The sequence below is a fragment of the Heptranchias perlo genome, chromosome 28 (assembly GCF_035084215.1).
Source record: "Heptranchias perlo isolate sHepPer1 chromosome 28, sHepPer1.hap1, whole genome shotgun sequence".
NCBI classification, from domain to species: domain Eukaryota; kingdom Metazoa; phylum Chordata; class Chondrichthyes; order Hexanchiformes; family Hexanchidae; genus Heptranchias; species Heptranchias perlo.
The window spans coordinates 21,580,848-21,596,865 of NC_090352.1; the positions used below are offsets into that span (position 1 = coordinate 21,580,848).

At 40.7% G+C, this 16,018-nt stretch overlaps 1 protein-coding gene across 2 annotated transcripts in view; it reads right to left on the reverse strand.

Moving 5' to 3' along the window:
- Positions 1–16,018, reverse strand: part of usp32 (ubiquitin specific peptidase 32) — a 169,313-nt gene that overhangs the window by 56,723 nt on the left and 96,572 nt on the right. For both annotated transcript variants that reach the window (XM_068008208.1, XM_068008207.1), the window contains exons 6-8: positions 7,421–7,552; positions 4,834–4,941; positions 3,680–3,795 (exon numbers count right to left, since the gene is read on the reverse strand). In XM_068008208.1, the coding sequence (XP_067864309.1) occupies positions 3,680–3,795; positions 4,834–4,941; positions 7,421–7,552 (356 nt within the window). The remainder of the gene's footprint in view (positions 1–3,679; positions 3,796–4,833; positions 4,942–7,420; positions 7,553–16,018) is intronic.

Here is a 16,018-nt window from a genome sequence, read left to right on the forward strand (position 1 = left end):
GTCAAGCATCAATTTATTATTTCCTAATATTTCTTGAGTTGTGAAAGAAGTGAAACATTTTGAAAAGAAATTCCTGAAAAGACTAAAAATATGGAAACCAAAATTTAAACTTTCGACAAAGTTTTCTCAAGAATAAAACTAAAATATGACTACCATTTGGGAACAAAAGACTAAATTAAAACTAGGGATAAAATCCTTCTGAACACCATGGGCTCGATATTACCAGGGCTGCGGGTTCGCGGCGGGGGGGGGGTGGGCAACTGGGCACGTGGGTAACGCGCCCGGTGAAATCAGTCTGCCCCGCGCGCGATCGCAGCCTAATTGGATCCACTTACCTGGTCTTCCGTGTTCCCCACTGCTGAGCTGTGGGTCGGGCGGACTGCGCATGCGCAGTAAGGTCTGTCAGCTGGAGGAGCTCTGTTTAAAGGGGCAGTCCTCCACTGACAGATGCTGCAACAAATAGGAAACATTACAACATGGAGCAGCCCAGGAGGAAGGCTGCTCCCAGTTTAATGATGCTTCACTCCAGCTATCATTAGATGGGGTGAGGAGGAGGGGGCGGACAGAGATCTTCCTCCCGGCGGGCGGGAGGAAGCGGCCTGCCTATGCCACCAGGAAAACCTGGCTCGAGGTGGCAGAGGAGGTCACCTGCACCACCAACATATTGCCCACCTGCATACAGTTCAGGAGGCGCTGCAAGGACCTAAGTAGGTCAGCCAAAGTGAGTACATTTACTCATTCCCCTACACTCCGTCTGCCACGTCACCGCCCCCACCCCACATCTCCTTCTGCACTGCCAACACTACTCTGTCACATCACCCCTCACACCCACTCAAACCTCATCCTCATCTTACCTGCACTTACTCACCTCGCCAGTACTCATCCCGCCACTACCACTCAACCCAATCCTCATACAATCTCATCGCTCTATCCCATACTCACCTTCTCATGCATCTCTTTCACGGTCAGCCTCACTCAACCTGCCACTACCTGTGCTGCAGCCACAGCGCATGCATCACATATGTGCAGTAGGAAGCGTAAGACAAACGTGTTGTGAGCATGAAGGAGATGCACAAGGGTGTTTGAAGGTTTGTCATGGTTTTTACTTCTATTTAATTTCTGATCAACTCACATCACATATTATATTGGCACCATTACTGCCACGTCTTTGTGAATCTTGTCTGGTTTGTGCAATAATGCCCTTTCCTGAGGATCACAATGAAGACCCACACCTGATGCCACCCATTGTGTCACTGCAGAGTGGGTGTTGGTGTATTTGCAGGGCTCTTTTGTGCAGACGACTGAGAGACGTCGGCGATGTCCCCGGTGGCACCCTGGAAGGATGCGGAGGAGAAGTTGTTGAGGGCAGTGGTGACTTTGACAGCGACAGGTAAGAAGATGGTGCTCGGGCCAGCCGGGAGCAGCTCGGCATGAAGGAGGCTGCAGATGTCCACGACCAAATGTCGAGTGACTCTGAGCCTCCGTGTGCACTGCTGCTCAGAGAGGTCCAGGAAACTGAGCCTCGGTCTGTGGACCCTGTGGCGAGGGTAGTGCCCTCTGCGACGCATCTCTCTGCGGATGCCCTCCCTCCTGCTGTGCAGGTGGATGTGTCACAGCACTGTGTTGTGGAGCTCCACGTGTCAGAGGTGGACGGCTTGGCCGGCGAGGCTGGTGATACTGTTCGCCCTCCGAGGTCATGACTGCAGCTACGGCGGGCCCCATCCGGAAGATGTACATCTGAGGGGGTCCGCAAGGTAGGTACATGTCTCTGGACCCCGGGGTAAGTGTGCAAGTTGGTGAATTTGATTGTCAGGAGGAGGGTGGTGGAGGCCAAACTTTGTCCCAAGTGACAGAGTGGCCTCCTGCAATGAGTGAGGGTCTCCCCCCCCCCCCCACACCTGTCAAATGGACCTTTGCAGCTGCCACAGGCTGATTGCTGCAACACGTCCATTTCAACTGGGAGTGTTTCCCCCAGTACGGGAAACAGTCCCAGTTGTTTCTAAAATCCCTCCCCTCCTGACATATTCCCTTAATCAGGTCTGTTAATGACCTGAAATAGCAATATAAATACTGTTAAGTGGCACCCCGCCGGCTTTAATTGCATGCAAGAGTCCCACCTGTGGGGGGCTGCGCGCGCACGTCGGCGCGTCTGTGGGGAACCCGGAAGTGGGCGGGTTGGAGCCGGGCTCCCGACCCACTCCGGGATTCCCCGATTTTCAGAGCCCCCCCACCCCACCCCGCCAGGAACGCACCCGATAGCGGGTGCTGATATCGGGCCCCATAAGTTAGTCAAAACTCAGATCCAGAGATGAGATTAAAATTAAAACTATTCCCTAGGGCTAACGCACTAGCTGACAGTACAAACATGCCAACAAGTTGGAACAAATTGACAATCTCGCTCAGACATCACTAAGATGGTTGATGTGGGAAATGGAAAAATTCAGAATTGTGCAGCACTGCATGCTCTTCCAGGGTTGTGGGTCAAAGTACGTTGTATAGGCAGAGTAAAAAGCTTTCATTCGCATCTAACCCTCATGTATCCCATATTAGCTCCATTCATTTTCTGGTAAGTTGGCAATTTGGATTTATTTAGGGGTAATCCAGAGCCATCTGACCCTGGAAAGACCTTTAGGGTCAAGCACGCAGCAGTATCTAGCTAGTAGTTGTTTCTACCTTTGTTGGGTGCTACTGATTGGTTCCCATATTGGTCCAAACTGCCATTTCTCATTAAAGTGAATGGAACTGCACTGACATACTTGCAATCTAGTTCAGTAACACACATTGGCGAGGTAAGAAGTGGAGGCAAAAATAAGCTGTATAATTACAGATATTTTCTTGATGATGTACCTTAACCGGCCTCCCAGGTTTCTTCCCTGAAAGATGGTAGCTGCATAGAGTGTATTCAATTATGCATTTGACTATGCACTTTTCTGTTGCTTTTTCTGGCTTAAAATTATTAACAATGCAGTTTTCCATGCATGAAACTTTAACTCAAGCATTCAAACAGGGCTGAATGGGAATGAATTTTTGCCTGCTTTATTTGCCCTCTGTACAACTGCCGAGCAATCATAGGCTCAGTCACTAGTGTTACCATGTGACTTAATGAGCATAGATTTCCCTTTGTTTTGTGTGACAGTCTTGAAAATGACAGTAATTTATTTATTTATTTTTTAATTCATCGACAAATGTCAACCAGTACCTCTTGGGAAACCTGAAAAGCAGCGAAGAAAAGGGCAGACCAGATAAATTAATGGACTATTTGATACTCTGTCTGATTAATGTAGCCTATTTCAGTAGAGAGAATGGACTCCTTGTCCCAATATTTCAGTCATGGGAGTCAGACTGATATATCACCACTTAAATGCGACGAACATTTTTGTGCGCGCACTTAGCACATGATTTCCCTGGAAACCCATCCCTACCCGCCGCTCCATCATACCAGACTATGGTGTGTGGATCTAGCAGCAGAAAAAAATGCTCAGCTACATTTAAGGGAAAATCAAATAGTCAGAAGTTGTTTTATTTGGTTAATTGAATGCCAGTGGTTTGCGAGTTTTTAAAAATATAAACCTATATATGCACTAAAAAGAATAATTAGTGTCTATATTCTAGGTAGTTAATGGCTTACTTTTTAATTAAAAGAATATTTGAAACCTTAAGAATTGATACCATTACTTACAGGAATACTGTCAGTGCGGTTATCCTTCCAGACTTCCAAAAGTGCAACTACCATTTCTTCTAATTCAGTGCGAGACAAAGCTCCATCTCGGTCAGTATCAAATACCTTGAAACAAACTATTGAAACAAAGAGCTGTTCACCTTTCTTTAATAAAATGTAGCAGAAAAGAATCTGAAAAATGTACATAAAAGATTTAAAAGAGAAAAACTGCAAATGCTGGAAATTTGAAATAAAACAGAAAATAATGGAAATAACACAGCAAGTCAGTAACAGCTATAAAGAGAAAAGATTGGTTATGATGTTTCGGGTGTGTACCCTTCATCAGGGTATACACCCGAACTGTCTTTTCTCTTTAAAGACATTACTGATCTGTTCTGTTAATTCTATCATGTGCATTTTGTATTTTACAGAAACATTGTTATATTATCTTTACAGGATACAAATCAAAACACTTTTACTCGTAAAGACAAAATATTTATTTGGATTTTACACTTGTATTGTGGTAAAGAACAGGCTAAAAATATGACTTGCAGCATCTTCTTCAGTCCTATAACTCAGCTAAGCAGTATACCATTTCGATCTATTATTCCTGTTCCACATCATGAGGTATCACTCTACCAACTTTAGCTTGAACATCAAGAGATATTTCTAAGTAAAATAAAAGTTTATTATTTAAGCAGGTGGTCATGGACTGTATAGGCAGAAAGTTAGATATTGGCCTTCCACCTCTGCAGTCTTGTTTAAATCCAACCCAAATTGATAGATGAAAGTAGGCTGTTTGTTGGCTACAAACCTCTTGTAAGAAATTACATTGGATGCTCTCAATTCAGTTTCTACAACCCATAGCAAAAAAAATGTCCTTAATTCTGCACTAATTGGCACTACATTAATTCTTTCTTGCTTGCTGGATTCAAAGAAGTAGTGACCCATCTAAACTATGAGCAGTTTTTAAAAAAATGTTCACAAGTTAATTTAAGATTTAAAAAAGTAAAAATATATTAACATGTTTCTATAAAAACATCATGTCCACATAATATTCAGTAATATTGAACAAAATTACATTACAAACACTTCCAAAAATAATGGCCACTTACCACAAACATATGAACTTTCTTTTGAACTACTATACAACTGTCCAATCTACTAAAACTTACATTTCTGCCGTTCAGCAAGAGGTCCTCTACAGCAAGCAGAAAGCCCACAAGAAATTTCTTTGAAGTCTATGTGATTGTCACGATTTTCATCAAAAGCACTGAATAAACCTGTAAAGGATGCCCACATAAGTTGACAATACAGTCCATAATAGGATATTTACTGTAATAATACTTTGCATAGATCACAGTCTCAGATATATTTTTAGTACTATAGGTAAAATATCATTAATATGAATTTTATCTTCTGACTTTCCATGGTATTTCTCATAGAATTCCACATGATTTATGTAGTAAATACATTTAAATCAAATATCAACTGAGAGTAAAGTTTATCTTTATGGACTTGCATTAGTTCAAGACTTTAATCAGGTCCACTTTAGACCCTGTATAATATCTGTGATGTGTTCAAAATGATTGGTGACCTCAGGATTCCTAAGGCACTGCGCCTGTAGGTGGCCCTGCGACTGTACTGACTGACTGACTGACTGATTGCAATAGTAAACAATTTTACAACACCAAGTTATAGTCCAGCAATTTTATTTTAAATTCACAAGCTTTCGGAGATTTTCTCCTTCTCCGAAAGCTTGTGAATTTAAAATCTCCGAAAGCTTGTGAATTTAAAATAAAATTGCTGGACTATAACTTGGTGTTGTAAAATTGTTTACAATTGTCAACCCCAGTCCATCACCGGCATCTCCACATCATGATTGCAATAGGACAGCAATTAAAGTTATGTGATAGCCTCAAACTGCACCCTCAATAATCCCTGCACCCTCAGTAGCCCTTTCAAAAAAAATATTGCAATTGCCTTCTCCCAGGAATCGGACGAGGAAGCAAAGTATAAATTGTGGTCAGAATTTGTAAGGCTTCACCTGTCAACAATATGAATCTGCTGTGGATAAATGCAGGATTGCAAGAATCCATCAGCAAATATACTAAAGTAGTGTAATCGGGAATTATCATTAAGACAGAGAGAAAGTCTCAAAACAGAATGCAGAAAATAAGAATGCAGAAAATCAGAAGTACAAGCAGCAACCTTTCATAGCAAGAACAGTACCCTGGCCTACATTTCCCCCCCTCCCCCGCCATGGGACAGAAAATACCGAACGCCTCCTGCCAATGAATTATGCACCCCTCCCACAACTGAGCAGACAGCATGGCACTGAGCAAGCAAGAAGCATATGCAGCATCTTAAGTAGAAGATTGTAAGCGAGACAAGTGCAATAGTGACTCAGTGGTCTTAGTGGACCAAACTAAGAAACAGGATGACAAGACACTTTTTGAGCAAAAAAATAATTGAACCTCACCTCCCACTTTAAATTGTGGCACCCCACCCCGTTCTGTCTAGAAATCTTGGCAACTACCTTCCACTGAGCAGAAATCAGGGCACCCTAGACAAGTACTGAGGGAGTGCTGCACTGTCGGAGGTACCGTCTTTTGGATGAGACATTAAACCGAGTCTCTGTCTGCTCTTTCAGATAGACATAAAAGATCACTATTCAAAGAAGAGCAGGGGAGTTCTTCCTGTTTCTAGTCCAATATTTATCCCTAAACCAACTTCACTAAAATAGATTAGTGGGTCATTATCTCATTGCTGTTTGTGGGACCTTGCTGTGCGCAAATTGGTTGCCGTGTTTTCCTAAGTACCAACAGTGCCTAGACTTTAAAAGTATAGCTGTAAAACGCTTTGGGATGGCCTGAGGTCGTGAAAGCTGTTGTATAGATGAAAGTTTTTTCTTCTTTCCCACCCGTGACTGAAGGCGAAGAGATCCTGCCACCCTCAGTGAGGAAAAACCTACCTTACAACCCGTCCCCGCTGAGGACAAAAATAACTTTGCCCTGCCCCCAACCCACCGAGAACAAACTAAGCCGACACCTCCACCCAGGAACTCAAAACTCATCCATCCCATTTCTCCCTCCAAGAACAAATCTCTGTTGCCTGCTGATCTGAAGCTTGCCCGCCACCCCCCCAACCCCACTCAGAATTAAGCCCCCCGTGAAGAGTAACTCAAATCCCTCCTAATGAGGAGCAAATTGCCTCTCCCGTCCACTGAGAAACAACTCATGGCACACATTTACCTCTCAAACCAAATCAACTCAGCACCATTCTACATCATTAACCGAAAACCTACCCTCTGAAACGTCTCATCCCTCCTTCCACCACACTGTGAAGAAATGGGTCCTTGCCTAATGTCATGTACCCCTTCATTGTCCCTTGTTGCTCCCTCTCCTCCACCCCACCTCCAGCCTGGTCCTCCGCCTCTTCACCCGCTCCATCTCTCCCACCCTTCTCCCTCCCCCTCCAGGTTAAGTACCTGAATTGTGGTAGATTTTATTTATTGCCTAAATTATCAAAAATATTATGATTGGATTAGTATTTCTACATAATGAGCAAATAATCCATTACAATGTTACACTCGAATCTGATGCACATTTGTCTAGACTTCACAGTATCTACACAATAAAATCGAATGAACCAATTCAGGTTTTCAAAAGCATTTGCCACCACAGTTCGACTTTAATTGGGTTCCAGTTGTATAACTCACTCCCAGTATACATTGTTCTCTCATCAAAATGCTTCCATTACCTTCACTTAAAGATGGATGGATGGGTGGAGAAACTAAAGGAACAAATGTTTCCAAATCAAAACGTCCAGTTCTTGACTGAGCCTTAAGCAGCCAGTAGCGTTTCTCAAGATCAATTATATCAGACTCTTCCACTGTGAATAGAAATAAGTACGTTATCAGATCATTTGCACAAGAAGCCTGGAGTTCAGCACAGAAAATTTTAAACAGATTGATATAAAACGGTTGGTTATAAAACCGACAAACACATCCTTAAAATATCAGCAACAGTTTTTGTTTTGTTAAATGCATGGGACTGCACCATACCTTATTCAACTTTATTTACTGAATTCAAACAATATTTCCTAGATTAAAAATTGCAAATACTTACTAAAATGGCTGAAAAACACATTTCTAAAAGTGTTCTTGTACTTTTTTTTTCTAAACCTAGAACTCTCTTACAACAACTTGCATTTTTAATAGTGCCTTTGATGTAAAGTAAATGTCACAAGGCGCATCACGGAGGCATAAAGAAAAATGGATGTAGATATCAGGAGGGGTGACCAAAAGCTTGATCAAAGAGGTGGGTTCTAAGCAAGGTCTTAAAGTGGGAGAGGGAGGTGGAGAGATTTAGGGAGGAAATTCTAGAGCATGGGGCCTAGATGGCTGAAAGCACAGCTGCCAATGGTAGGGCACAAGAGGCCAGAGTTAGAGTAACGGAGAATTCAGGACGGAGGTGGTTGTCGGGCTTGAGGAGGTCACAGATAGGGAGCAGCAAAGCCATGAAGGGATTTAAACACAAGTATGAGAATCGGAGGCGTTGGGGACTAACAGCCAATGTAGGTCAGCAAGGATGTGTGAGTAGGACTTGGGGAAGAATAGGATACGGGCAGCAGAATTTTAGATGAGCTTAATTTTATGCAGGGTGAAGGATGGCAGGCTGCCCAGGAGAGCATTAGAACTGATGTACCTGGGAGGTGACAAAGACATGGATGAGAGTTTCAGCAGCAGATGCGGGGGGAGGCAAGGGCAGAGGCAGGTGATATTACAGAGGCGGAAGTAGCTGATCTTTGTGATAGAAAGGATAGAGGGTCAGAAACTCAGCCCTGGGTTGAGTAGGATGTCAAGATTGCAAACAGTCTGGTTCAGTCTGAGGCAGTGGCTGAAGAGAGGGATAAAATCAGTGGCAGAGGTATGGAGTTCATGATGGGGGCTGAAAGCAGTCGCTTCAGTCTTCCGCAACGTTTAGCTGAAGGAAATGGCATCTCATCCAAGACTGGATGTCGGACAAGCAGTCTGACAACACAGAGGCAGTGGAGGGGTTGGGAGGTGGTGGAGAGGTAGAGCTAGTGCACACTTGGAACCTGACTTCATGTCTGCTGCTGATGTCACCATGGGGCAGCATGTAAATGAGGAAGAGGAGGGGGCCAAGGATAGATCCTTGATTTAGAGGCAACGGTGTGGGGGTTGGAGATGCAATCAAATAGGTAACATGGAACTATGAGGGCAGTCCCACTGAACAGGACAACTGTGGAGATGTGTTGGAGGAGAGTGGTGTAGTCAACCGTGTCAAAGGCTGCAGACAAGTCAATGAGGATGAGAAGGGATAATGCACAGTGGCCACGGTCACAGAGGATGTCATTTGTAGTTTTGGTTAGGGCCATTGCAATGCTGTAGCAGTAGCAAAAACCTGATTGGAGAGATAAATACAGTGATTTGAGGGAATGATCGGCATGGATTTGGGAGGCGACATGTTCAACATGAGAATTTACATACAGCATTTATAAAGCCAAAAGCAGGAGATTTCCAAACCCTGCCATGCAGTGGAATGATGGCTTAATGGCAAGGAAAATTAATCAGACAAAAAAATTACTGTACAAACAACCCATTTTAGCATTTAAAAATAAAATATGATCATAATTTCTTTTGGGACCAAGTTATTTTGGGGGGATGGTGGATTTCAACACAAAACATTAGGTATTGCAGACTTCAACAAACACATTGTATGAACTTTGAAACAAATATGAATTCATTTGCAACTTAATCAGTTTATAGCTTTAAATATCAGACTTTGAGAAGTTATAATATACACATAGACATTTCATTCAAATATATGAATAAGAATTAGAAAAAGATTATAAAAATTCTTAAACTAACCCTTTATAGATAACATAATTATAAAGATGGCTTATTAAAAATTAGTATCCATGTTAAATTAAATAGCTTTCTCTTGTGGATATGCAACAAATTTTTGATTTGTTTATATGCTTTTATAACATCAAATCACTGATTTTTTCATTTCCACCATACAATGGTGATAAAAAAATTTATTAAGTATCTGTAAGATACAAAAGTAATTTGTATTTGTCTAGGGACAAAATACAATTCTAAAAGTGACTTAAGAGTTTAAAAACTGGCTCCTATAAAGAGGAGAACCTCAGGATGCTTCAATGCAATTTGGAGACAAGCATGGTCTCTTCCACTCCTGTGCAATGATGCTGAATTGACTGCTACAACACTAATCTACAGCAGCATCCATCAACTTCAGTATAATAATGTAACATACACCAACATGGTTATGCACAAGTGAAAGATGTATACAGCAGGAAGCGGTGGGGGGGGGGGAACAAACTTGATATAGGTTGAAAAATAATAATGACATTTCAACTCAATTTGTTCTTTGGTAGAGTTTTTAAATCACAAAAATTACACAGTATAATACAGAATTAGTGAGTTTTCAAGGCAGATTTTATAGCAATAGGTTGATATTGCATAACATTATGTAATCATAAGTGTTGAAGAATACTTGAAACCAATGTAAATGGAGAAAAAGATTACGTATAATATAATAAAATGACATTCACTAATACGGAAATACTGCATAAACAAAAATTAGGTTGATGCCAAGTTAACATTAGGAGGGGAATGAATTTAGAGTAAAAATCCCAGATTAGAGCAATTGAATCCACTCTGATTTGGCAACGCTGCCTAAACACGATCACCTGAAGTATGTGGCTTGATAGTGGAATAACTGTGCGTTACCTCTGGTATAATAACTACAGCCAGCACAGCACCCCAAAAACCAATACGTACAGTAGCACACATTACGAACTTGCCTTATTTACGGAGACAAGTCTGACTATCCAGGTCAGTATTTTCATGATGATAAACAGATTTAAATACGTGTGGCTGGTTAAAGAAGGTGATACAGAATGTGCAGCCTAGTTTTCTCGAGCTTTGAGTGCTAGAGTTCACTTTGGATTTCAAGAGCTGGTTATCACATGCTGGGTGTAGTTACAAATTCAATGTTGCCACATATTTTTGAAGTACTTGAAGCATTTGGTGCCAACATGACTTAAGGTCATTTTTACTTGCAGTTATAATGTGGAACTTGTTGAAGGAAAAAATGCAACCATAAGGACTACACATAGGCTGCACCAGCTACTTTCAAATGCAAACATTCATAAGCTGGGCCCAACAGTCAAAATTAATAGTTCACCCAAAGTCTTATTTTATGTAAAACTCAAACTCCCTACTCTTCTTCCTACACAATGTACGCCACTCAAAAAATCTACAATGTATTAAATGTGAATTACAACATTTTCCACCTATGCTTTTGAGCATATATCATACTTAATATTTTTTGCCCAAATGATAAATATGTTCGTGGAGATTATGCAACAAAACCTTAATTGGCAAAAAAAAAAGTAGCTATCATGAAGCAGTTGATTCACTGTACATAATGTTTACAGGGTATCTTCAAGGTAACGCACAGTTATTCCCTTTTGTGAATCAGGCAGCTTATGTGGTGTCTTGAAAAGGTATACATGCTTGGCTTCTACTGTGCTCTTAGGGGTCAGGACTGTTTACCGGCTGCATCTCAGAGTAGGGGGTGGCGGAAATGATGCAGTCATGTGGGTCTTGGATCCCTCTTTTCTCCCTGGACCTTACATCATTTGTAGCAGAGGGACAAGTGATATACAGTCCAAGAAGAAAAATGGAAAGACAACTGGCTCCCAGGTTTTCATAGAATTCTCAAATGCAGGCTGCAAAGGACCCTTCAGTTTCTTTCTCCTTCCAGTGGGGCATTGCTTGTTTCAACTTGACCAAGACTAGGAACTAGGTAGACTAGGGAAATCACCAAGAGCTTGTGCATTCCAATTCATTGAACTGCTTTATTTCATCCAAAATTCTAACAGTGAACAAAAATGAGTCATGTTCCCTTTTGTGAATCGGGCAGCTTATGGAATGATTAAAGTTTTTCTGGTTAAGTTGTTCAATGAGAATACTGTAAGCAGAATACTATTCTTATCTTGTGAGTAAAGAAGTCTGGTCTTTAGGTGAAACAAATTTCATATATTGAATGTTCTTTTTGTATCACTAAGTTTTGAAAGATGGAAGTCATGTTATACAACTTGTTGCCACGTTGGAAATCCCCTAAACAGAGAATTAGGTAGGTGTGTGGGTGGGGGGAGAAAAATATGGGCTGACCTAGTCTCAGATATTTTTATAGCTGGTTACAGAGTGAGTTGAACAGCTTCATTTTGTGGCCCACTTCCAAAATTCAAATTGCTATTCGAATAAGAGTGTACAGATCTGACAATCAGTTGACTCTAATAAAGGCATATTGCCTTTAGTTTGATCAGATTGGCACTGATGGTGGTCATGGAGAAATCCTAACTGCACAAACTTCAGTTTGAGGAGACTGTAGAGTAGCAAGTGGTTACTGCAGGAAGAGACAACATGGAGAGAGAGGGGAAGAGGAGATACTTCTTAAAAAAAATTCTATTGCAAACCATTTCTGTAAATACAGTTTAACAAATTAAACCTCAGCTATTTGCTAAGGTCTCTTTTGCTAAACATTTTGAGCCCTTGCACTTGTATGTATTTGTAATGAGAATTGGATTTTTAGAGAAACTGAATCCTCTTGCTACATTGAGTGCAGTTGTGTATTATCTCATTTCCCAGCTGGTTTTGAGGCAGAGTTAATCCATCTCGATATCCTAATAGGATTCCACTAGAGTTGAATTCAATCACAACATAAACCAGAGTATGGAAGATAACAACATGCAAGGATTCAGCAAACTATTTGCCACAAAAGCAACTTTTTTTATGGTTACATCACTTACAATTTTTCTTTACAAATCTAAATACAGTTTCCAATAATTCTCAATTTTTTTTTGAATTTTCCCCCAACATTAAGCCTCGGAAAAGATTTTGTACTGAATTATTTAAATATTCTATTAAATAATTCATAGAAGCTTCCAAATTGTCCATTACGCTCTGAGGGTAGTAATTATGGAATTATTTATAAGAGCCAAGTTCCATCTGTTAAACACATCCAGCTCAAAATATTTAATTTCACAATAAATGTAACAAAAGCTAGAATACAGTTCAAACAGAAATGTCTTGAGTGTTCTTTAGCAAAAACATTAAATATGTAGAAATTTTAATGCCCCTAAGGCTTTGTTTGATTACTTGTCACAGAAGGGGGGCCATGTTCCACTTTACAGCTTCATCATTCCTACCAATCATGTGTGGCTGCACTCCCAGCACCAAACTGAGGAATTTTGTACCTTGTATCATTCTCTCCAAAGCGTAACTGGGCATCTTCCCACCCAAGTTGTGTAAAACTGACAATATACAAACCGAATTTTATGCTGGTATTTATATTCATTTTATTTCCTTCTGCTCCCAAGCAAGCACTAAATCAAAAAAATATAGTCTCTAAGTTCACTGTATGACGACTGTTAGGTAACATTCAAAATGGATCAAGGGACTCAATAAAAAATTTAAAGATCAAGTGAGCGCGGTTGATCATAAATAGAAAGGAACAGCTAATTCTGCTTGTTGCAAAGCTTTGCGTCTTCAGGCATCGCCCTTTAAATTTTGTCTTTTCTCCAGGCTGCCACTTCCACACCTCATTTTCTTGGTTTTCACTATCTTTTTTCCTTTACTTTCTTTCTCTTTGCTTATCCATTCCTCATTTTCTATTATTTTCTTCCTCCACTCCTTTATCTTATTGATTCCACCATTTCATCTTTCATTTATTTTTCATTTTAGCATCTTTGGGAAGGAAAAAAATCAAAAGGAAATGGACCCTGGGGATAAAGGATGAGGAAACAAAAGAGATCAACAGTGAGGAAATCAAAAGAAATGAGACCGTGAGGACAAAAGATGAGGAAAGAAATCAAGACCTCCGTGACAGAGGAGGAAGAGATCAAAAAGAAACCAAGAGCTTGGTGGAAAAGGCAATTAAAAGGCAACAGAGACCTCAGGAACAAAGAATTACGCTGAAGGATATTTAAATTCCAATTTAAAGGGTCATACTTACATAGCGAAAATATCTTTAACTACATTGTAATTCTCACCTACGCAACTACAGCACTGCAGGTCTGACTTATTAACTATGCATTTATTACAGAAAATCTGTTTGGTACTTAATCCTGTACTTAATTACATCACAACAACAACTTGCATTTATATAGCGGCTTTAACGTAGTAAAATGTCCCATGGCGCTTCACAAGAACGTTATCAAACAAGATTTGACACTGAGCCACATAGAGATATTAGGACAGGCAAAGAAGTAGGTTTTAAGGAGTACCTTAAAGTTGGAGGCAGAGAGGTTTAGGGAAGGAATTCCAGAGCTTAGCGCCTAGGCAGCTGAAGGCACGGCCGCCAATAGTGGAGCGATTAAAATTGGGGATGCGCAAGAGGCCAGAATTGAAGGAGCTCAGAGATCTCGGACAGCTGTAGGGCTGGAGCTGGTTACAGAGATTGGGAGGGGTGACACCATGGAGGGGTTTGAAAACAAGGATGAGAATTTTAAAATCGAGGAGTTCCCGGATTGGGAGCCACAGGGGTGATGGGTGAACGGGACTTGGTGTGAGTTAGGATTCAGGCAGCAGAGTGTTGGATGAGCTCAAGTTTATGGAGGATGGAAGATGGGAAGCCAGCCAGAGAGCATTGGAATGAGTCGAGTCTAGAGGTAACAAAGGCATGGATGAGGGTTTCAGCAGCAGATGAGCTGAGGCAGGGGCAGAGATGGGCGATGTTACGGAGGTGGAAGTAGGCGGTCTTGGTGATGGAGCGGATAAGTGGTCGGAAGCCCATCTCAGGATCAAATAGGATGCTAAGGTTGCAAACGGTCTGATTCAACCTCAGACAATGGCCAGCGAGAGGGATGGAGTTAGTGGCTAGGGAACGGATTTTGTGGCGGGGACCAAAGACAGTGGCTTCTGTCTTCCCAGTATTTAGTTTCAAAACACATCAGCAGTTTAGCTAGTGAATTTCTGTATGGGAGTGAAATTCCAAAAATCCCAAACCAAAATCTCAATGATATTGTTAGAAAGTACCTTTTGGCCTCCATTTTTACTTCCAGCAAAAAGACAACCACCACTGGGTATTAGCCCCAGCCACTGACAGTGAAATATTTAACTTAGTGAAGACCAGCAAGCGAAATTAAGTACTGCATGATTTTGCAAAAGCTCTCATTTTGAATATGCTATTTCAAAATCAGAGTTCAAATCAATTCACCACTAAACCAATCCTGCTGACCACACCAGCATACAGCACTATCTATAAGCAGGTATACTGCTCTCAAAAGACTGAAACAGATTATGCAACCCCATTAAATCAAATATGGTGCAATCCTCAAACAATAATGGGCTCAGTCCTGCTGAAATGTCAAACTTAACCAAGGTGGTGCAGGCTATGACAGACTTTGTGCAAAATGGGAGATTTTTGTACTATGACAAATTCAAAAACTTGAAGCTAAAGCAAGTTTTCACTTGTACTTTTGATCTGGGTTTGAGTCTGATGCACTAGAATTAATTTGGGTTAAACCAAACCAATGCTAATTACCCACTCATCCGTGGTCCCTTCTTCATGCAAGAACTAATTTTAACCACATTGACTAGACAATCTCATCATTTTTAATCACTACATTATTCACACAATCCTCCAACTGTTTTACCCACCTACAGCAAAAGATCATTGAATCTATGTTTTCTACATACCAATTTGAGAATACAGTACTTGAATTCAACACATTTTATACAAATGTTGTCTGCAAAAGGATTGGTCATTGATTAAAACAATTTTTTCCTCAGTGTTGGCCCTTTGCTCTTGCTTAATTGATAATTAAGTTTCCAGATGTAAAATAAGTCATTTAGAATTCAGCCCCACCTAATCCACACTTTTGTTTTTAAAAAAATTATTCATGTATAATTAAATACTGAAGATAAACCATGTAGAATTTATCAAAAAAGATATAAGTACACGTCAATTATTTAGCAAATTTGTACTGTAAACTTGATTAAATACATTTTTGGCAAACAAGAAATAAATGTTACCATGGTATGACAATTGTAAACAATTTTACAACACCAAGTTATAGTCCAGCAATTTTATTTTAAATTCACAAGCTTTCGGAGGCTACCTCCTTCCTCAGGTGAATGATGTGGAAATGAAATCCTCACCATGGTATCCACACCATGGTATGACTATCTATATAAATTTAAAACACTGAGCACGTGCCCCTTTTTACCGACCTGATTAGTCTGTGGTAGCCACATCACCTCTAATATCGTCAGTCATGTATTTACCACAGACCAGTTCC